The sequence below is a fragment of the Gigantopelta aegis genome, chromosome 6, assembly GCF_016097555.1.
Source record: "Gigantopelta aegis isolate Gae_Host chromosome 6, Gae_host_genome, whole genome shotgun sequence".
In the NCBI taxonomy this organism is placed as follows: domain Eukaryota; kingdom Metazoa; phylum Mollusca; class Gastropoda; order Neomphalida; family Peltospiridae; genus Gigantopelta; species Gigantopelta aegis.
This window is the reverse complement of record NC_054704.1, coordinates 41,009,782-41,033,811: the sequence shown is the minus strand read 5'-3', so window position 1 is coordinate 41,033,811 and position 24,030 is coordinate 41,009,782. Positions and strand designations below refer to the sequence as shown.

The 24,030-nt window shown below is 34.2% G+C and overlaps 1 protein-coding gene across 1 annotated transcript; it reads right to left on the bottom strand.

Moving 5' to 3' along the window:
• Window positions 1–936: 936 nt before the first annotated feature.
• LOC121374353 (sterol carrier protein 2-like) lies at window positions 937–23,606 on the bottom strand. Its single transcript, XM_041501452.1, has 18 exons — window positions 23,488–23,606; window positions 22,036–22,093; window positions 21,415–21,486; window positions 20,560–20,624; window positions 19,774–19,837; window positions 19,030–19,094; window positions 17,951–18,077; window positions 16,836–16,899; window positions 16,273–16,359; window positions 15,142–15,292; window positions 14,189–14,240; window positions 12,973–13,068; window positions 10,419–10,526; window positions 5,273–5,426; window positions 4,331–4,427; window positions 3,175–3,304; window positions 2,541–2,617; window positions 937–1,787 (listed from the first exon to the last, which is right to left on the bottom strand). Exons 1-18 carry the CDS (start codon window positions 23,527–23,529, stop codon window positions 1,698–1,700), a joined length of 1,599 nt encoding a protein of 532 aa, XP_041357386.1. The 5' UTR covers window positions 23,530–23,606; the 3' UTR covers window positions 937–1,697.
• Window positions 23,607–24,030: the final 424 nt, after the last annotated feature.

Below are 24,030 nucleotides of genomic sequence, written 5' to 3'. Positions count from 1 at the left end.
TAGACATTGCAAAACAGAAATCTGGAAAATGTTTCTAAGTTCAAGGGCCATAACTTGGTGAAAAATGGGTAAATTGCCATGAAAGTCAAACTTGATCTGTAACAGAACATGATAAAATTATACACAAAATTTCAGCTCAATATCTTGAGGCATGGCCAAAAACAAAAAAGACTGGACATTTTTTCTTCTTATTTTCCAAGTTCAAGGGCCACAACTCTTTAAAATAAAAAGGATAAATCGCCATAAAAGTCAAACTTGATCTGTAACAGTACCTGGTAAACCTGTATACAAAATTTCAGCTAAATATCTCAAGGTATTGCGACAAAAGCATCTAAATAACTATGTGGGACAGATGGATGGACAGACAGACCGACCAACCGACAGAAGGACCGAGATGAAACCTATAGTCCCTTCCTGTTGGATGGGTAGGGGACTAAAAAAAATAACTTGAAGCATTTTCACAATTTAATCTTTGTGTGGCCTACTCAATTCACAATTTTTCTTTGAAAGGAATGACATATGCAGATTCATTTTTCATTCTTAATGGGTTTTTAACAGGACACTAATGTTATGCTGCTTCTCCAGGTCCTATTTTCCCTCAACTCTGGCCAAGAGTGTCTCTCGGTCAACTTGTTAAATACTATTATAAAAAATATCAAACTAATATAATATGATTTTATGTCATGAAACAAATACTCTGTACATAAAAAGCTTTAATGTGTATTTGAATGAGAATATCATGAACAGAATGAAGGCATGAAAAATGCTGTAAATCTCTTTAAAAAAGCTAGTTGGTCCTCCATTTTTCCCCCAGCTATCTCTGGAACTCAGAATTTAGCCGCTATTATTGTGGATATACTTTCAATGTTCAGGTCAACTTTGATTGTCTAAAATAATATATCTGAGGTATAAACAAAATCAATTCCAATCAAGCAATAAAGTCATCACATTTATTCGTACATTTTATATTCTTTTTTTATGACTTCACTTACACATATTACTCATAAACGATTCATACTCACAAAATATATATAAATATGCTCACAATACATTTATAATTCATTGGAGGACTTGGTGTCTTTTCATGCAAAATATGCGAATTATTTTTCAAATTTCATGGGAGTTGCCATGAATTTGTCAAAGGAGTTTGTTTTCATAATGAACCAGTGCATTCTGTATCTAATAATTATAGTGATGCCCATGTTTTAAAATATACATTTTCAAATCAAATCAGCAAGATCACCTTTTGATTTGAACAACAAGAAGGAATAGGTTAATATTATTTATCGTACATAAACTAATATGTATGAACTAAAGATCTGTCTTTGTGATCCCCTAACTTTAAAAGCAATTTCAATGTTTCGACTCCACTAAAAGCAACTAGTTCAAATAAGAATTTTTCATCTGAATATGATGTCCAAATGCAATCCTAGCATTATTTACTATGCCCTTTAACTGTTACATTTTTAAGTTAGTATTAATATAACACAGGCAGAATTAACAAAGGCCTTTAGTGCCTTTTTATATTTTTCCTCCAAATAATATTAAAATAACATGATTTAAAAATGCTAAATAATGTAACAGTGCATAGTTGTTTTTCAATTTCATCCTGACGAGTCACAGCAATCTTTGTTCCGATGACTGTACACTTTCATAACTCAACAGAAATGTACACTTTTCTCAAATACAGTTCTGGATCACAATTTTGCCTTTTTTGGCTGGATTTCTTTCAGTTTCATTGCAAGCCCCATATTGCCAGACATTTTCAATTTTCCTTTGAAGAATGCCTGAAAAAATAAGAAGAAAAATCTGTCAGATAAATAAGGTTAAAATAAAGACCACAGATTCAACAGAACAGGAAATAATCTAGCTGGTGAAATAGGGATTTTTTATTTCTGAAAGTTAGCTCAAGTTATTTGCAGTAGTGATAAGATAAAGTTGCTGTAATATTTTGGACCTAATCCAGTTTCAGGAACACTTGCACAACTGACGTCAAGACACTGCTTAGGGCCAAAGATCACTTAGTACGTATTGTCAATTCCTTGTTTTACTTTAACACCAGACTTTTACATCAATGCATGTCAAGCTGTTTGCAATTGACCAGTCAAGCAGTATTCCATTCTCGGATGGATTAATTGCAGTAATGCAAAAAACCCACCAACTAATTAAATAGCAACAACATTTTACTGATCAGTTACTTAATACTATAAAGTGTTTAACAGAAATAGTCAATTGTTTTGCATAAATTTTATTACTGACAGTAATGATCTTTGCTAACAAAATATATGTCTACTTATATGTTGTGGACAGAGTTTTCTTGAACATAATATTAAATTTAGTCCACTCACGTTTTATAGATCGAGTTGTTTAATACAAATGTAAGTCTCCTCACATCTTGTGGAATGCGGTTTTTTCCCCAATATAAATTACATATACTCTTATGAAGAGGGGTATTAAATGGGGTTTTTTTTTTTTATTAAAGTAAGTCTACTCGCATCTTGAAAAGTTATTTTATCTAATATAAAATTAATTCTACTTACATCTTGTGGATTGAGTTTTCCCATCATAAGATTGACAAGATCTTCATCTGCCATACTGATAGTTACATCAGGTTTTACTGAAACAAGCCATCAATATGTTAGCTACAGTAGTGGATCTAGAGTAGTGCAAAATCACACTCATTTTTCATAAACTAAATTTCTGATGTAACACCTTCAAATCACTTTATACTGGTATGTTGTCATATTGAGCATTATTGTTTATGAACCAAAAATATAATTCAACATAAAATACGAGTTTTTAGTGTTATTATTAAGCATGTTTCAAATTTAAATATAAAGATTGTCTGTTATTTCTTTTATGTTCATCGAGGTACGAACCAAAAAAACCCAGTCCGCAAACTTATGCGTTTGCAGATGATTTTTGTTTGTTCATACCACAATGAACATAATAGAAACAGACAATCCTTAAATAGTTTTGCATTGAATATTGACTTTTACAAGCACATTTTTAATGAGATATTAAGTAATCTATCATTACTTTTTTTCGCTGTGCTTGTAAATAATCTATTCCAGAACATTACAAGATTAAAATTAGTTTTCAAAACCAAATCAATCCATGCTTGTTAGCACCCTCATGAAATATCAGTTTTAAAGCCAAGTAATTTTCACTCACAATTTCCACCAAAGCTAACTGAGCCATTGCCATTCTTTGCATCGACAAACCAAATTCCTTCCTTTCCATCAGCACTTTTAACCTTGAAACAAATTATACCCTTCATCTTCTTCACAATGTTGGCACCATCCTAAAAAGAAATGAAGAATAAAATTAAGATTAGGGTCATTCATCAAATACTTTATCTAAAATAAGTTGATTTTTTTTTTTTTTTTACCTCACATTCCAGCAACACGTTTTAAGATGTATTTTTACTACAAACACTATGGCAGTTTCATTGACATATTTTGCCCATATTTAGGATCTATGGACAATGTCCCACATATTTCAACAAGTCTTACACTGAACAAGACTGTATTAAGCAACATAAATTGATACACAAAAAGTTCCATTTTGAAAAAGCTTTCACGTGCAACAAACTGATTTATCCTGCAACTTATCACACCAAAGAAACAATATTTAAAGTTGGGGGGATGGGGCTATGGTGGGAAGCAAAACCTGTTTAGAGGGATGGAGCATGCTCCCCTGTGAAATGTTTATCTAAGATGGCTTCAATTACAAAATTTCTTAGCATCTGGAGAACAAAAGTAATAAAGTTTTTGATGACAGTTAATGGTTTTGTAGAACAAAAAGGTAAAATCTGTGGTTGTCAAATAAGGGGATGTGTCCAGGGGACGAGAGCTGGGAATACAGGTCACCCACTGTCATGAGCTGCTAGGTTTCCTATGGGCCTGGGAGTGGGATTTAACTCAGTCGGTTGAGTGCTCACTTGAGGTGCTTGCATCGCAGGATCGAACCACCTCAGTGGATTCATTCAGCTGGTTGGTTTTTTCTCGTTCCAACCAGTGCATCATAACTGGACAAAGGCCGTGGTATGTGTTTTCCTGTCTGTGTGAAAGTGCATATAAAAGATCTCTTGCTACATTAGACAAAAATGTAGCCGGTTTCCTCTGATGACTACGAGTCAGAATTACCAACTATTTGATATCCCTTAGCTGATGATTAATTAATCAACGTGCTCCAGTGGTGTCGTTAAACAAAACAAACTTTAACTTTCCTATGGGCCTGAAACTCGTCACATATTTTATCAGTGAGCTATATCCCTGCTTCACTGCAGTGGGTATTAAATTCTTGGTGAAAAAGAATGCTAACTTACACTGTCAAGGGCTTTCTTGATTTCTTGGAACATTGCCGCAGACTTGAAATCTGCTTCATTTGCTGATGCACTCACACCAACTGTGGTAATACTGCTTCTGCAAACAAAGACACAAAACAGTACTTACTAAGTTTTAAAATATACAGTTTACGCGTGGACAATTAAACTATCCCACATATCTTCGCTTATAAAAGGAACAGACATTTAATAGTACTAATGTTTCAAATATACAATTTACATGCAAAAAATGAAACCATCCCCCATATTGAACAGATATGAATAACACTAATTTTTAACATATACTACTCAACTTTCACTAGGGATATTTGGAAAAATATATGACAAGCAAAGTAACTGTATATATTGTGTCGGATAGATGACAGATCTAACTGTAATTGTGTATCACTATGGTGACAAACCCGTAGTCTCACTGACTACATCTTGCACAAATTTAAGACATGCACAAATTGTTTATCATCGACATATTTGAATAAATGAATGAATGTTTAACGACACCCCAGCACATAAAAATACATTGACTATTGGGTTGACATATCTGGGGTATCCCCAATGAAAAATTTAGTAGCATATATATGTAATTTACATACTGAGAATTAAACTACTGAGAATTAAACTTTCTACCATAGAATACATATACAAAACGTTAACTTCTCTGCTTCGACATGCAACATTACATTTAAGTCTATAAGTTTTAACATGGCATATATATATATATATATATATATATATATATATATATATATATATATATATGTGAAAACCAGTGTATAAGTTATATGGTAAATGTTTTAATTAAAAAAAAAATTAAAACATCATTATTTTGCTTTTGGCAAATGTAAAACTGGAATGGTGTTTTGTACCGGTGTATATTTTTTGAACCAAACACAAAAATGTGGATTCACATGCAGAAATATTGATTACCTATGATATTCGGGAAACCCCATTCTATAAATAGTAACAACAGCTGCTCCACCAAGGCCAATGTTATGCTGCAATGCCAGCTTGGCGTTTTTCACTTGACGCTTTCCTGCTAAACCTCTCAACTGCCAACACAATTCAGAACACTGGGCAAGACCTACCAAAAGAAAAGGCCTCTTTGTTTAACGACACCCCAGCACATTGTTGAATCAGAATATCGAAAAATCCTGCATCACCCCCTGAAATACATTTATCATCAGTTTAACTGAAATAAACCTATAAACAAAGCTATGTCTATTATTGATATTCGACACCTACCCTATTTACCTTAAATGGTAGACCACAGTTTAAATATATATATTCTTGATTTGTTCCACAAAACAGACCCATAGGAACCAGGGGGATTGGGGGGCCTATGTTTGCCCCCTCCCAACTCATGGACAAAAATTACTTGTAGTTTTTTTTGGTCCTACCTCATCCATGACACTATCATATTTGTTTCTGGGGTAATAAAACTTGTTAAAAAAAAAGAATAAAAACCTGGCTGGTGCCCCTCCACTGGAGGCTGTGCACGCTCCCTCCCCAACTCCAAACATCGATCCTCAGTGTTCCAACTAGGATTTCAACAGGACATTTATTGTAGGGCATTTTTGACATGCAAGTCATATATTTTATATGTTTGGATATGATAAAAATTTTGCTGTTCATCAAATCATACATGTAGATTTAGTTTTGGAAGCACATGCTTTTTATTCATCTTTACTTTTAATTTACTAACCTTTTTTTTTTGTGGGGGGGGAGGGGGCAATCAGTTTCTAAAATCAAGTTTATTATTCTTAAAATTGGATATTTGATGAAAAGTACATTCAAGGCCGTAGGCAATATTGTACAAAGGCACTAAATATACCCAATTAAGCAAGCCATAATAAATGAAATAATTAAAAGAAATCTATAATGAAAAAATAATGAAAGAATTAAAGGAAACATGTCACGTAAACCATATTTGGCACCAACCATGTACAATTAATTATAAATTGAATCACCTAAAAAAATTTTATATAAAAAATAAATTACTTAAAATATCTCCATAAAAGAACCCCAGATACGAGCTCTTAGCGGAAATTGCCGATCTTTAATGAGCAGGGCAATCACGAGGTCCGTGACGTCAGAGACGCGTCGCTTGATCTGAAGCCTTACACTTAAAAGCATTAGTCCGTACCACTCATAAAGAATCTAAGACTTGCACAGCTTACCAAAACAATGAGTGTTCGTTCGCAAAACGTTTTGCCGTATCAATATGAGCTGTTAGTAAATGAAGAAAGACACACATTTACTTACAACAGTGATACTGAAGACAAAACGGATAGCGAGTCGGAGGGTGGAGAAACTGCTGGTGCCAGACCAGACCGGTCGACCAATTTACAGCCCGGAGCCCGAAAGTAACCCGGAGACAAAACCAAAACTCTGATGCTAATGCCGAGGTGTATACTGTTCATATTTAGCATAAAGATACACCTCGATATGATGTATTTAAATATGTAAAAAATATAAATGTAGGACAAACATTTTTGGGGTGGGTTTTTTTAGAAAATATCGCATTTTTTATGTTCGGGCTGTACATAATAAAATCTGTATGCACAGTGTAAACAAACGCTCTAATTTACGACAAGGCGCTTCACTTTCATTAACCTGGCTTGTAAAACAACATAAATGACTTGAGAGTATAATCAACTTTTAAACTAAATATATTTCTATTTGCATGAATAGAACGAAATGGGGTTATAGTATTTTTCTCTCATAAAAAAAGTAGCATATTATTAGGCCTATTGGTAGGGTGCGTTAGAGTAAAAACGACCACTCACGATACCCAAGTGATAATTTTCTTTTCTTTGGTACTACGTAATTGGTCAGTTTTGTAATTTTAGATGGGGAAAGTCTACTTAATCAAGGGTTTTACAGCATTATTTACAGTAATGAAGCAGGGCGGCTGATAATGTCCATTAACATTGTACTATAGTCGCGACAGGTTACGCCACAATACCCTGTGATCTTAAAAAAACTGGCACGTATTTTGTACATATGTCTAGACCGTGGTAATCACTTACCTGGTCGATACCCTGCAATATACACCTGCCAATCAGGAATCACATGTGCAGGCCACGGAAAGAAAGGACCAATTAACTAAAACAACACTCCGATTCTCAAGTCAGCCCGTGGATGAAACATAATAGTTATTTCGACACCGACAATAGTGGTTTATTTTGTATTGAACTTCGTGTTGCTTTGGGGCTTCGGGCGATGAGGAACGTTTTTGTGACGTATTCCGCCCGAAGATTAAAAACATTATTTAAAATTATTATTGTTTTCTACACGTTTTTTAAAAACATATTTAAATACATCGTACTGAGATGTATCCTCATGCCAAATCCCACGTTTGTATATGCCATATTTAATTACTTATTGACGTTTCCTTCTTCGGACGGTGAATACAGATTTTGTTATGTAGGCCTACAGTCCTAACATGAAAAATCAGTTTTTTTCCAAAAAAATAAATAAATAAAAAATTCTACATTTTTGTTTTAACATATATAAATACATCATGCTGAGGTGTATCTTTGTGCCAAATATGTACAATGTACACCTCGGCATTCGCAACCGAGTACTGTTTTTGTCTCCGGGTAACGTTCGGGCTCCGGGCTGTAAATAGGCCGACACCAAAGTACTATGCGGTGTTGGTGTCCAATCTTTTCTTTTGCGATAAAATACACGCGTCTTTCTTCGGATACAATCCTTTGGAAAACCATAAAAAGACAATCCCGATCGTTTAAACTGTTTATTTTTACACCCAAAGGCCGCGCAGTACGGCACTGTTGGACTGAAAAGATCGTAAGCCCCTTACTCCATATATAAACAGTTAACAACAATGGAAGAGTACAGCGGCTCTGACGTCACTTCCCTTTTTTTCCGAACGCTCACGAAGAAATATGCATAAATCGTACTTTGATACTGATGAGCGTAATTTCTTCATTTTAAGTTAACTACACGTATTTTATTGTTATAAAGTTATTTGTATATTATTTTTATATCATTTTTCTTTTAAAATGAGCTATAATATGGTCTCGTGTCATGTTTCCTTTAAGTACTAGAAATAGATAAAAATAAATAAAGGAATAAATAAATTGATGTATGGATATACAGTGAAAACTCTCAAAACCGGACACTCTGTAAAGCGGAATTCTCTCAATTCTGGAAATTTTTCAGTTCCTTTATAAATATCACCACAAAAGAGACCCGGGTACCCCTTAAAACCAGACATTTTACTGGGTTCCATGAGGGTGTCCGGTTTAGGGGAGTATCACTGTATTTGCAACAAGTTGTTCACTGCATTTAATTTCTGACACTTTAAAAACAGCTATTATTAAAGATCACAGTATTTTATATTAAATTGCAGTTATACCTACATACATCAAATAAACAGTGTTGCAAGTTTGCTTTGTGCCATATTATAAGGATGTAATTAATGCTCCAACCCAGAGTGAGTTCTTAAGGGCTCAATGGGTAGGTGTAAGACCACTACACCCTCTTCTCTCTCACTAATCACTAACCAATTAATAACTAACCTACTGTCCTGGACAGACAGCCCAGATAGCTGAGGTGTGTGTGCCCAGGACAGCATGCTTGAACTGTAATCAGATATAAGCACGAAAATAAGTTGAAATGAATGAATGTATTTAAATAACTGATTATACCAGTTAAAACTACATGTATCATGGTCTAAGTATTGCACTGGCCTCCTAATATCATAAAAATAGTTAATCTAAAAATTACTTTCAAAAATATCCAGATGAACCTCGCTTGTGACATTATGTAGAGGTTTATCTTGATGGTCTACTTTCAACTGGGTATTTTCTTAATTAATTAAGTGATTTGTGGCTGTGTGTATGACAGTGTCAGGATTACACTCCATCAAGCTTTTTAATACTGGCTGCACGCCCACCTGCTGTTACAACGACCAATAATAGAAAAGAAAAAACATACCACAGTACCATTTCATACCTGTGACCAAATGATCTATTGTATAATGTTTCTTAGTTTGGAATTCAGACCTGTGACAACCCTGTTCACACATTGAGAGGAAAGCAAGATTTTAATTTTATAATTTTTGTATGGCAATGAATTAGGGTAGGTCGGCGAAAATCAAGGGCAGGGCAACACAAAATGGGGGTAGGGTGAAGCATCCTTCTATTAATTGCTATCTAGAACACTGTTCCCATGGGCCTGTAATATATACTACACACACTAGTTACACTTTGCCCTCTTTACTATAAAAATGAACCTTGAACTCAGTACAGATACTATTACTGAATGCAATCCATATCTCTATATAAATAGCTAAGCATAACATGATGCGTCTTTTCTTACATAACTCACAGACCACATGGAAAATAAGACTCACGTAAAACTATTCTGATGTAAAAGAGTTGAAACTCATCTTCTTGTGGCTCAATAACACACTAGTATCTACCTATGCTGATCTGATGAAACAAGTGTTCTCATTGGCTGCAACAGTTTACTATAGATATACTACTATCTAGACATCTATTGTCTGTTTGCTAGTGTTAAACAACCTTTACTTTATAAGTGAACATTGTGATTCATATTTTGATAAAAGTGTACCCAATGGATATAATAAATAAAACAATAACTATTTTAATAAAATTTAAAAAAACATAATTTGTAATTACCCAGTAATATCTGAAGCAAATAATAAAAAGAATTACACCATAAAAGATAAAGAAGGATTTTAATAAATACATATTATTAATATTGTACAGAATTATTAAAAGTACAAAATAACTTAAACCCAATAAAGCTAGAAAGCCCCAAAACAAACACCCCACTAACCTAGATACCATTACTACCAATAATACTACTAATATTTTTACTTCTACTACTAATAATTAAAAAGCATGCATCTAGATACTATTTCTACCAATAACTATAATAATAATAATAATAGTAATTGTAATAATAATACAGTCAATAATCTTAAATAATAATATTAACAACAAGAATAATAATAAGTATAACATAAAATTGCATTTAAATAAAACTGAAAATAAAATAAAAAGAAGAAGAAAAATTTAACCTGTAGCACCAAGTGGGTGTCCTTTAGAAATGAGTCCACCACTGGGATTGATAACATACTTCCCTCCGTATGTGTTATCTCCTCGATCTACCATATCTCCACCTTTACCTGCAACATCAAATTGTTATGGTCTATTTAAACATACTCTGTCACATTGTGGGCTATCAAAGTACATTCCGATCCACTGACCTCAATGATACAGCAGTAAAATCAATGGGCTTAGGGCTGGAAGATGCTGGGTTCTAATCCCAATACTGGATCTATATTCCAGAATTAAAGTTTTTTTGTTTAACAATACCACTAGAGAACACTGATAATTAATCAACAGCCACTGTATGTGCTCACTCGAACATTTTATACATTTCTGTCATTAAACATTTTGTGTAAATTAACACATGGGAGAATTTGTTGGATGATAGTTTTTTAATTTTAGAAAAAAACCAATGAAAACACATCTTATTACAGAAATGTGTTAAATTTATTGAACTTGTATTTTTGTATCTAAATTCAAAGTGGTGTCTGTAAAATTCAAGTAGTTTAACATAAAATTCAAGCACTTCAAAACATAATGCAACTCACTGAAATTCAAGAAATTTGTATGCTTTTATGGTGTATCATAGGCAAACCTTGACCGAGGTAGAAATTTTCACCACCTTGGGTGTACTTTTTTTTATCTCACGTAACCTTATATGATGAAGTCTTATAATCCTCTGAGTAGGATTGATCCTACAACTATCTCACTTCATGTAAGCAGTCAGCCAACCAGCCACATTCCACTTCTATACTCTAATGGATATCAGGGGGCAATATTTCAAGATCTTTGGTAACCAGAACTTTGTTCACATTATTTCAAGGTAACCGATTATTCAGTCACACAAAATATATTTGCATAGCGAATTAAATTCTGATTATCTTGAAGTTTGTAACTTTCAATTTTAGAATGTAAAGGTTCACCAAAAAACTGATTGGCAGTTTGCATAACCGTTACAAGAACAGAACATCAGTTCCAACTGAAATATTTTGCCCTGGGATAATCTCTTACAACTAAAATATTTTGCCCTGGGATAATCTCTTACAATTGAAATATTATGCCCTGGGATAATCTCTTACAACTGAAATATTATGCCCTGGGATAATCTCTTACAACTGAAATATTGTGCCCTGGGATAATCTCTTACAACTGAAATATTGTAACCTGGGATAATCTCTTACCAGTGAAATATTGTGCCCTGGGATAATCTCTTACAACTGAAATATTGTAACCTAGGATAATCTCTTACAACTGAAATATTGTGCCCTGGGATAATCTCTTACCACTGAAATATTGTAACCTGGGATAATCTCTTACAATTGAAATATTATGCCCTGGGATAATCTCTTACAACTGAAATATTATGCCCTGGGATAATCTCTTACAACTGAAATATTGTGCCCTGGGATAATCTCTTACAACTGAAATATTGTAACCTGGGATAATCTCTTACCAGTGAAATATTGTGTTCTGGGATAATCTCTTACAACTGAAATATTGTAACCTAGGATAATCTCTTACAACTGAAATATTGTGCCCTGGGATAATCTCTTACAACTGAAATATTGTAACCTGGGATAATCTCTTACAACTGAAATATTGTAACCTGGGATAATCTCTTACAACTGAAATATTATGTTCTGGGATAATCTCTTACCACTGAAATATTGTAACCTGGGATAATCTCTTACAACTGAAATATTGTAACCTGGGATAATCTCTTACCACTGAAATATTGTGTTCTGGGATAATCTCTTACCACTGAAATATTGTAACGTGGGATAGTCTCTTACAACTGAAATATTGTGTTCTGGGATAATCTCTTACAACTGAAATATTGTAACCTGGGATAATCTCTTACAACTGAAATATTGTGTCCTGGGATAATCTCTTACAACTGAAATATTGTGCCCTGGGATAATCTCTTACAACTGAAATATTGTAACCTGGGATAATCTCTTACAACTGAAATATTGTGTCCTGGGATAATCTCTTACAACTGAAATATTGTAACCTGGGATAATCTCTTACCACTGAAATATTGTGTTCTGGGATAATCTCTTACCACTGAAATATTGTAACCTGGGATAATCTCTTACAACTGAAATATTGTATACTCTGTAACCTGGATAATCTCTTACAACTGAAATATTATGTTCTGGGATAATCTCTTACCACTGAAATATTGTAACCTGGGATAATCTCTTACAACTGAAATATTGTAACCTGGGATAATCTCTTACCACTGAAATATTGTGTTCTGGGATAATCTCTTACCACTGAAATATTGTAACGTGGGATAGTCTCTTACAACTGAAATATTGTGTTCTGGGATAATCTCTTACAACTGAAATATTGTAACCTGGGATAATCTCTTACAACTGAAATATTGTGTCCTGGGATAATCTCTTACAACTGAAATATTGTGCCCTGGGATAATCTCTTACAACTGAAATATTGTGTCCTGGGATAATCTCTTACAACTGAAATATTGTGCCCTGGGATAATATGTAAGAACTGTACCTGGTGGACACAGCCCTAGTGCCTCATATGTCAACAACTCATTGCAGGAGAAACAGTCATGAAGTTCAACCACATCAACATCATCACGCGTCAAACCTATAGATAAAAAACCCATCAAAACAACATTGTCAAAAGTAAAACTCATTTCCTTTAATTTTACAAGCAATATTTTATTTTTGTTATAATATGATAATTACTGGATTTTATCACATACATTGCAAGACTTTGTTATTTGGTGTTATTCCTCAAAAAGCTATGTTGTTTTTAATTCTCAATTATTATTTTAACATAGCGTATGTTTATGGTTTTAAAGTAGAACTAAATTTTGCAAAGTTAGAGGAGTTATTCTAATTTCTTACTCAAAAACTTGACTACAGTCTTAATGTTGTTATAACAAGCTCTGTTATCTCAACAGACCAGTATTTCTCGCTCCAGCCAGTACACCATGAGTGGTATATCAAAAGCCATGGTATGTGTTATCTTGTCTGTGGGATGGTGCATATAAACTGGCCTCAGTGGCGTCGTGGTTAGGCCATCGGTCTACAGGCTAGTCGGTACTGGGTTCGGATCCCAGTCGAGGCATGGGATTTTTAATCCAGATATCAACTTCAAACCCTGAGTGAGTGCTCCACAAGGCTCAATGGGTAGGTGTAAACCACTTGCACTGACCAGTGATCCATAATTGGTTCAACAAAGGCCATGGTTTGTGCTATCTTGCCTGTGGGAAGCACAAATAAAAGATCCCTTGCTGCCTGTCATAAAAAAAAGTAGCCTATGTGTCAGAATGACCATATGTTTGACGTCCAATAGCCGATGATAAGATAAAAAATCAATGTGCTTTAGTGGCGTCGTTAAATAAAACAAACTTTACTTTTTGGTGCATATAAAAGTGGCGACAGCAGGTTTCCTCTCTAAATATGTGTGGTCCTTAACCATATGCCTGACGCCATATAACCGTAAATAAAATGTGTTGAGTGCATCATTAAATAAAACCTCAACAGACCAGGGTACCTCGAGGTTGAGATATGATTCTAACACATAATTTTCACTAATAATTATTATGCTTATTTTGAGCCATCAATATCTTGATCTGTTTGGTTTAGTCCCTTCAACACTGAGATTACAGCATTTGACTATATTAATTTGCATTGGCATTTACAAGCACTACATAATTATTTCATCGCTAATGATAAAAGTAGACATTTAACAAACCTACCTGCTTGATTAAAGACTTTGTCTGCTGCCTTTTTAGTCATATCAAAGCCAACCTGGCAATATGAAAAAAATATAATTTAATTTGACAAAGTAGATAAAACAAGCATTCTGAGAGAACTGCTAAAGCAATACATGTCCCCTACTGGGCCCAACAGTTTCTTCTCCCTCAAGTTCAAGGATCATAACTACGTGAAACATCACTATGAAAGTTAAAACAGTACATGATAAAACTATATAAAACATTTCATCTCAATATCTTCAGGCTTTGCCAAAAAAAGTAAGAAAAAAAAAGTCTAGTAAACAAATTTTCATATCTCCTAAGTTCAAGGGCCATAACTTTTCATAAATGTGTAAATCGCCATGAAAGTCCAACTTAATCTGCAACAGTACATGATAAAGCTATATGCACAAAATTTCAGCTCAAGGCATTGTGAAAAAAAAAACCCATCCAGAAAACTACATGTGGGATGGAAAGACAGACAGGATGGAAACGAAACCTGTAGTCCCCTCTGGTTGGACTGGTAGAGGACTAATACATATGAGGGCATGAGTGTACGACATACGAAAACTATGAAACAAGTTTCACAATACCTATTGCTACCACATAGACTACTCCTCAGAAATAGCAGTACAGGGTCTTTAATATGAGTTAATATGACATATACCATGGTCACTGATTGGGGTGTCAAATTGCATTTGGTTCACAAAGGGGAACATACCATGGGGCTACATACCACCTTGAAAGGATAATAAATTAATATTATACTATTATATAAAAGATATACATGTAAACCATACTAATCCAAAAACTAAAAGATTATTAGTTACATTAATAAATCGTCTAAGCTATCATCTTAACACCATTTTATGATTCATGATTGAAGAAAAGCAATTACATGATTTTTTTAGCAAGATCTGAAAAATATTATGTTTTAGTTGAAGCAAATATCTTACCATTTTAATACAAGAGTTCTCTTCAAAAGAACTTGGAAGATCAGTAGCCATCGCCATGGAAACTATTTCCACAGCCTGGTGTTGTAAATTGTTTTTAATCACAAAATCCTCACTAGCCAAGATAGCAGCCCCTGAGCCATCTGATGTTGGACTGACAAAAAACAATAATAAATAACAAAAAGAAGTTATTATATGTCAATTTTTAAAATAGATTCTACTTTCATTCTATTTTTTTTAAAGTATACATCAGGCCTCTGAAAATTGTGAGAGCGACAGTTTCGTTCATGCGTCACTCGCATAAGTATTGTTTTGTATAACCCATTTTTGGTTCGCACATTGAATTTATGATATTATTTACATGGTCATGACGGGTTACGTAAAAATGAAAGGGGTTACCTGAATTTGTTTTTGTGTAACCCATAAATGGTTTATGCAAATGTTCAATTCCCAGAAGCCTGTACACGCAAGTTAAATAATTTATCTGTTATTAGAAAAGTAGATCTATGTGCATGAAAACAAAAGAAGGAAATGTAATGTTAATCAACACCTCAGCAGATTGCTTTACAACCAGCTCTAAGGTGTTAAATAGGAAATTTTTTAATCTTATACCCATGCTTATTAAACATCAGTCTCTAGACACAAATCTTTAATGATGTCACATGCTTACAATTTGTGTGGCATTGCCATGAGGTTAAAGTCTTTACACACAGTTAGAGACTTGAGTTTAGACTTCAAAACTTTTATAAGCCTGGGACTTGGTCTACATTGTTAAAGAAAACAATCTACGGGTACTACTATGGAAACCCTAATTTTCAATAAAAATACTGTTTTGAAACAAAAATGGTTCCACTTAAGTAGTTCAACGCTATGACACTTCACACCTCAAACATAGATGTAATAAAACTAACCAAACACATAGAAAATGATGGGGTTTTCATGCAACAGTGAAAACAATGACAAACTTTTAAAAAAGTCAGTTTGTATTGTTTAATGACACCACTGGAGCACATTGATTAAAACTAATCATTGGCTATAAACATAACATTATGATGTCACACATACAATTTTTACAGAAACTTTGATTATATGATCTATATAGAACTAATTATTCAGTAATAATAACCTACTTACCAGCACTGTAATTTTGTGAGTGGCTCATGTATCATTGGAGAGGCTAAAATTTCTTCTAATGTGTATTCGTCTTGAAACTGGGAATATCTGTAAACAAATTCAATAATGATAATCTGTCTAATTTTTCTACAACATATATAAAATCATTTATATAATCATATGAGTCTTAATTACATGAGTTTCGGGGTATATTTTCAATAAATTTGTTTTGAAAATAGTAACCTACTCTCTTCAAAAGCAAACTTCAAGGATTCTTTATAAAATATTAAAAAACACCGATATAACCCAAAAATCTAAATGCAACTTTTATCTGACATAATGCTAAATGAAATCTTGTAAACAGTTTTGTATAAATGATTAACAATAACCAGATGCTTATCTTTTAAACAGTTAACCAAATTAGTTCATTAAATACATAAAATAAAATATATTTTGAGTCATGAAATTAATGATTCATCTGATTTTCCAAAACAACAAATAGTCAATTAAAAACACCTATATCTCGCTTCTTCACTCATAAAGGTGAGACAATATAGAATTATTGAAAAATAAAATAAACATACGGATTATTTACGGAATGTTTGTGGTTTTTCCATGCAATTTTTGCAAAATGTTCCACTTTGGTGCCTGAAAAGAAGTTGAATGTTAACTGCAATTACATATGTATGTTTTAAAATGAAGCAAGATCATACTTTGATAACTAATTAGACTCAAGAATAACAAAGAATAGTTAACAAACTGTTAGAAAGATTAGAAAATTAAACAGTTTGCAGTTCAAAAAAATCAATTTTTAGGTATACTTCCTCATCCCCAACCCCCGTTTCAGTTGCTAAATTTTTATTACAGCAAAAATAGTATTTTGAGAAAAATTAACCCATTTTACATCTCAAGTATCAGTTTCATTGGATTAAACAGTGGGTTTACATTGTTATAGATACATGTAAGTATTATTCAATTCCAAATCTGTGTCGCAACTAGAAAAAGTGCCCTTTTTATTCACTGAATCGTACCAAAAAGAGTAACTTTGCAAACTAGTATGGGGTAGACCCTTCCAGACCACCCATTGCAGGCTATACCCCCTACTATACAAACCCTAGACGTGTTCACTCTGGAATTTATTTACTGCTCCCTCCCCATTTTAGGTTATATATAGCACTGACAACAATAGCATTTTGGTGTGAATCACGTAGTATAAAAACACAGTAATGGTCCTATGACATAAACAGTATGGAACATATACCACCAAATTAAGTCCCATAGATGGCAATAATAACATGTGTAGCTAAAACTGCTACATGCAACATTTTAATCACTATACATACCACAGATATAAATACTACAACCTCTCATCTTTGAAGTAAATCAGAAAAACGGTGTTAAGCTGCAAGCTTTATATAAATTGGGAAGTGTCTTTGACTACCCTAGTTCCACACGAAAATTGTCATGCCAAAGTCAGTAGGACCCCGCATCTTTTAAGCACAATAGTTCCTGGTATCTGACACTAGTTTAAATTAAACCACAGGAATTAACTGGCCAGATAAAACATTTTATGACAAGTCCTATCACATATGTCACCAATGGGTGGGGAGACCATATACAATACACTATTTAAAGTTAGGTGCAATTAGAATTTTGACCTGTGAGATGCCATTTCGAATAGTTACTCTGTCCAACTTACCATACTTCTGCATGTGTTCCTTGCCAGCATTACCAAACATCTGTGGTGCAAACGGTGTATGAGCAATACCGAATGTATTCATGACAACCTGCATGTGTTTCTCCATTGGAGATGCTCGGTCTGTAAACTAACAACATAATATATTAAGATTAGAACAAGGAAAGAAAGAAAGAAATGTTTTATTTAGCAACGCATTCAACACATTTTATTTACGGTTATATGGCGTCAGACATATGGTTAAGGACCACACAGATTTTGAGAGGAAACCCACTGTCGCAACTACATGGGCTACTCTTCCGATTAGCAGCAAGGGATCTTTTATTTGCCCTTCCCACAGGCAGGATAGTACAAACCATGGCCTTTGTTGAACCAGTTATGGATCACTGGTCGGTGCGTGGTTTACACCTACCCATTGAGCCTTGCGGAGCACTCACTCAGAGTTAGGAGTCGGTATCTGGATTAAAAATCCCATGCCTCGACTGGGATCCGAACCCAGTACATACCAGCCTGTAGACCGAAGGCCTAACCACAACGCCACCGAGGCCGGGATTAGAACAAGGAGAGAAATATTTCAGGGCCCCATTCCATAAAGTGATCTTAGCGCACTTAAGGTGATCTTAGCCCTAAGATCGCTTCGTGGAAAGGGGCCCAGATAATGAATTTCTATCTGATTAAACCTTTTGTTTTAAAAATATTTCAAGAGACATAAATCGGTTTTATTCATTATTGTTAATGGGAATGACAAAAATCAAATTATTGATGTGGGTTGGGGGCTTACTATTTGAGCAATTGCCCTTGATAGCAGAGTAGTTTGGTACTGATTTTAAGACAGGTAGATGCTAGGTTCAAATCCTAGTATCGCTTCCCAACACAGAACAAAGTTCACTAAAGAGGGATGATATACAACCAAACCAACTGATGCATGTGCCTGACACAGTATACTTGAACCTTGACTGGATGAAAGCATAAAAAAAAAAATGCACACGAAACAATTACAAAGTGATTTAAACAACAACAAAAACCCAACAATGGCTTTTATATATACATTATGATAGTGACAAACTTTATTAGCATCATACCCCCATTTTAAGTGCACCTCTCTGCATCTTCTCAAAACCTAGAGCCATTACACAGTCTGCAATACCTGCAACAAGTAACAAAATATATTCATAAACTTTGTTTCAAGTAAACAAAATGACATTATATTAAGAATACTAAATGAGTGGGAATCTTTTCCAACAAAAACTTATTTATGGAGCTTAGCGTTCTCTTATCATCACAGGGTTATGAGTTTCAGGTTAACCTATATTATTGTTATTTTGTTTTATCAACGAATGAATGAATGTTTAATGACACCCCGGCAGGATATATTTTTAAAGACAAAGAAATAAGTGTTTTATTTAAAGTCACATTCATCACATTTTAATTAAGGTTATATGGTGCCAGACATATGGTTGTAAGGACCATAGAGATAGAGAGGAAACCCGCTACCACTGCTCCATGGGCTATTCTTTTCAATTAATTAGCATCAAGTGATCTAAAGGTTTTGGAAATGTTACCTCCTCCTATTTATTTTAGGACTGTCCTTCTAAAATGCTCCAAATTATATATTGGCTTGTAAGTTGTTTTTTTGTTTTTTAATTCTATTAACTTTTTTTACCAATTGCTATTTTAAAAATTCTGCCCTTTTTCAACTCTAACCCCACCCATCCTGAGTCAGGCAACCAATCTTACTAGAGGTCGGACTCTGGATGGGCGTCTTCGAAACCCTAGTGGTATATGAGCACGTTAAACTACCGTAGTTATATATCTATCTAATCTACCTCCTTCTATTAACTGTTTTGCCATGAAGAGAGCAGTGGATCCTGTTGAACAGGCATTGTTGACCTAAAACGAAAACCTTTATTACACTGCATTATAAAAACAAAAATAAGATTTAAGGATATTTTATACTGATGGAAAGAAAGCGAAGAGATGAACAAATTTAAATCACTAATAACATAGCTATGGCTGTATAAAATACTACAATGTGGGACTGACAGTCAACTTCCTGACACTGTGGATTACAGTCTTGGTTGTAATCAATATTTGCTGTTACTATTAATGTGTTTTCTTCTTTCTTTCCATCAGTATATATTAATAAAATCATATCAATCATTTGAGCTATATCATTCAAATGTAAACATGCATGTAAGTACAGTAAACAACAAATACCATATATTTAAATATAGATTTCTCCAATAATTTTGCTAGCAAATGAAAAAAGATTATAAACACAAAAGCAGCCCCACTATCAAAACTCTTTTTCCTTTCCTACCACCCCATATATTTACCTGTCACCTCATAACATTATTCATAGACTGCATAGGCCCCCCTCCAAAAAAATATAAAATCTGGGTTATGCCAATGGTAAAAAGTGATAAATATCGGAAAGTTATTGAGTGTCACATAGTATAATTAGCCGACTGTGACAACCTTTCAGTCAAACATAAGAAAAGAAAATGTGTCTGATAAATATATTCCATATTGTTTGTACGACACCAAATGTATTAATAAAGTCACACATGACTGTATGATGTTCTTGTATTGTTAGTATGAAGTATGTTTACATTGTAGACTGGTATTCCTGTTAGTCCCAGTTCATACACAGCTCTCTGTCCAGACGTCGTGTCTCCTGCAATACAGTAAAACAATGCATACAATCAAACCTGTCCATAAAACACATTAAAGTGATGTAACAATGTCTTTAGTATTCTCACATTGTCTGCGTATTCAATTTGTCCGTTTCGAGTGCTTACAATCTCTTGTAAATTTACCCAACAAGAACATCAATATGATAAAAATTTAGAAATTGGTCAGTCTGCACATTCTCTTAGCAATGAATAATACTGCTAGGCATTCAAAAGTGTCACACAAGGTTGACAGAGTTATGAGCCTACCTGGCCTCCCAAGAATATTTTTTTAACACAATATAAATTTGAATTTGAAATCTCCTAGAATACACCAGCAAACAACTACATTTGAACCTCAATACGCAGCTTATGACCTTCTAGTACAAATACCATCTCCACCCCAAGCACACGGAAAAGCTAAACTTACTCCCACTATAAATGCTTCTCCCACTATAAATGCTACTCCCCACATCCCCAATTAGCAGCATTTTGAACAAAATAGACCATGATCTTTGATGATTTAGCAAAAATTAAGCTTATAAGGATCAATCCAATAACCAATGAGTCATTTATAAGTACGTGCGTGGCTCAAGAAAATTCTACACTGATGTGCAAGACGAGGAAAACCTACATTATATTCCCAGCTACTTTTTATTTAAAAAAAATACTGTTCTATGAAGGGTTTGATTGCAGATCCAAGGAGCTCACACCCCCCTCCCTCCCATCCTCATGCATGGTAGTCTCAATGATCTGACCTCCTTTAGACTTGAGGATATATATAATATACACTACCATAACAGAAGCCAACACAAGCTTGTTCCACCTTGTCATAGGCAATCCCAGCATCTTGCAAAGCTTTAGTACCTGGCAGGTAGACAAATTAAACAAATGTCAAGAATAAATACAGAGAATCATTATATTTTGTCAGTGTTAGCATTTGATTACACATAAACATGAGCTAAACCTAAAGTTACTAAAAAAAAGTGATTTCTTCAAGACGGCAGTTTTAAAATCAAGAATCTGAATTATATATTAGATAACTAGAAAATCATGATTCATCTCACGCATTACTAGAGATATAATTTCTGTATACAGGAAAAAAATTCAGGGGGGGTCTAGATTGTGACAGGCGAAGTTCATAAGGGGGTCTGGTCATGCTCACATAGACATATATTGAAAACAAGAACAATCACTTTATCCAGGGGTTGTTATTTCTTGTTGCTATGACTTTAAACAAAACATGTAAGACTACTGTTCGTTCATTTGTTTTGATACCACTAGAGCACATTGATTTATTAATCATCGCTATTGGATGTCACACATTTGGTAATACATACCACAGCCTTTGATATACCAGCCATGGTGTTATCTTTTAAAAGTAAGTGATATCTAGATATTCATGCTGATACTTACCAGCCTCCTTTGCCATTTCGGGGTAATCAAAATTATCACGGCGACCAGGTTTCTCAAACTGCAAAATATAAAATTGGTATGTCAAAGGTAGGTAAAATGTCTCTGGAAAGGGTGAGCAACAATGAGCTCAACTAATACTTGCACAGGGATTCTAGAATTGATATAAAAATCCACTAGTCATGGAATTAGTGATTTTAAAATTTTACCAGCCATGATTAAAAATTCACTAGCCCTACTTTAAGTAAATACAATTTTTCTAATTTAGGAATAATTGGATATGTCATATAAAGGAGATAGAGCTTAAAAATTTATTAAATTGGGATTAGGTGGGGAGCAGGATATTCATATTTACAAAATAGACTTAAATGTAACATTTGATAACTCTTTTTTTCACTAGTCTTTGGGCATGGTGATAGTAGTTATTTACTAGCCCAACACTGAATATCACTAACCATGGGAATGAGGCTACCATAATCTAGAAGCCCTCCTTGCATCCACAGGTGACCCATCGAGATAACAAATTAAATTTAGTATGGCACAAAATAATCGGGAAGCTGAGCACCCAATTTTAGTTGATGAACTTGTTTTCACTTCATTAATACACAAGAAAGGACCATTTTAAGCACACAGTAAACTCAGTTTTACTCAATTGCTTTTTTCAAAGCTGGATTTAAAAGTAGAGTTTTTATCTAATGTAAAACCCACCCAAGAATTTAAGTTATTATGGTTAGCCTTCCATTGACTTGACTGATCTCACGCATTCAAGATGTCAATTTCTGATAATTCTCATCCCCACCTCACCCCAGGAAATCCTTGATCTGCCCTTGATAATAAATAAACATTAAATATTAGCTAGTGGAAGGTCCAAGTCCTATTCTGCTCAATCTAATTACCCCACACCCACACAAGGCAGACACACAGGGCAACACCCACACCACACCCACACGGGTACCCCCAAACCGAACCCCAAGTGGAAGGACTTTCCTATGGCACTGTCACTAACCCTAACTCTATTTATTATATGTATTTATAATGTTCTTTATACGTGACAGTGCCAAAGGAAAGTCCTACCCCCCCCCCCCCCAAATATATGAACATAACTATAGCACATAGCGTTATTGATTAGGGGGGTACCTGTGCATGACACACACCCCACCCCACCCCACTTGGACCTGCCAGTGAATGGTTGTTGCATATTGTTTTTAGACTGAAGCTGAAGTCCACTACACCCTCTTTTCTCTCACTAACAACTAACAACTAACCCACTGTCCTAAAATAGTTGAAGTGTGCTTGAACCTTAATTGGATATAAGCACGAAATAGGCCTACAACTTAAAAGTTGAAATGAAAAAACCAAAAGGTCCACAGCTTGAGTGTATCAAAACAAAATCATGAAAATGTTACTTCAGAATGATTCTTCTATGTCCTATTAGTATGTGACAGTAATAAATACCTTTGTCATCCCAACACCTACTACGTAAACTTTCCTCCCCATCTTTGACAGGTGTCTGCTACGATCTCTGACAACAGCCACAGCTTTCCTCCACACTAGTTCCAAAAGAGTAGTGAACATTGGACTGGGCCATTCGGATATCATCGGATGTCCTCTAACGAAGATTGCCGAATACTTGCGGAAATCCTCGCATCGAGCCGATCCGATCGACATTGATATAACTTAAACTATTAAATATTTCAAATTCTGGACAAATGCAGATATTTTGATTATTTTTACATTAACAATGGTTTAGATTGTCAAGGAGATCAAGCTTGTCTCGTATTTTGCATACTTATATTTCAACAATGTCAAAAACATCAAAAAGATGAATTGTTTCGTAACTAAAATGATCCCGTAAAAATAACCAACTATTTTAATTAGTGTTATCCAGACTAAAATAACTGAAACAATAACAAAAGGGTTACAAATGAGTTTATTGATAACACTATTACAAATAATGAAATATAATAACTGTAAATAGACGTGTTCAGCATAACGAGC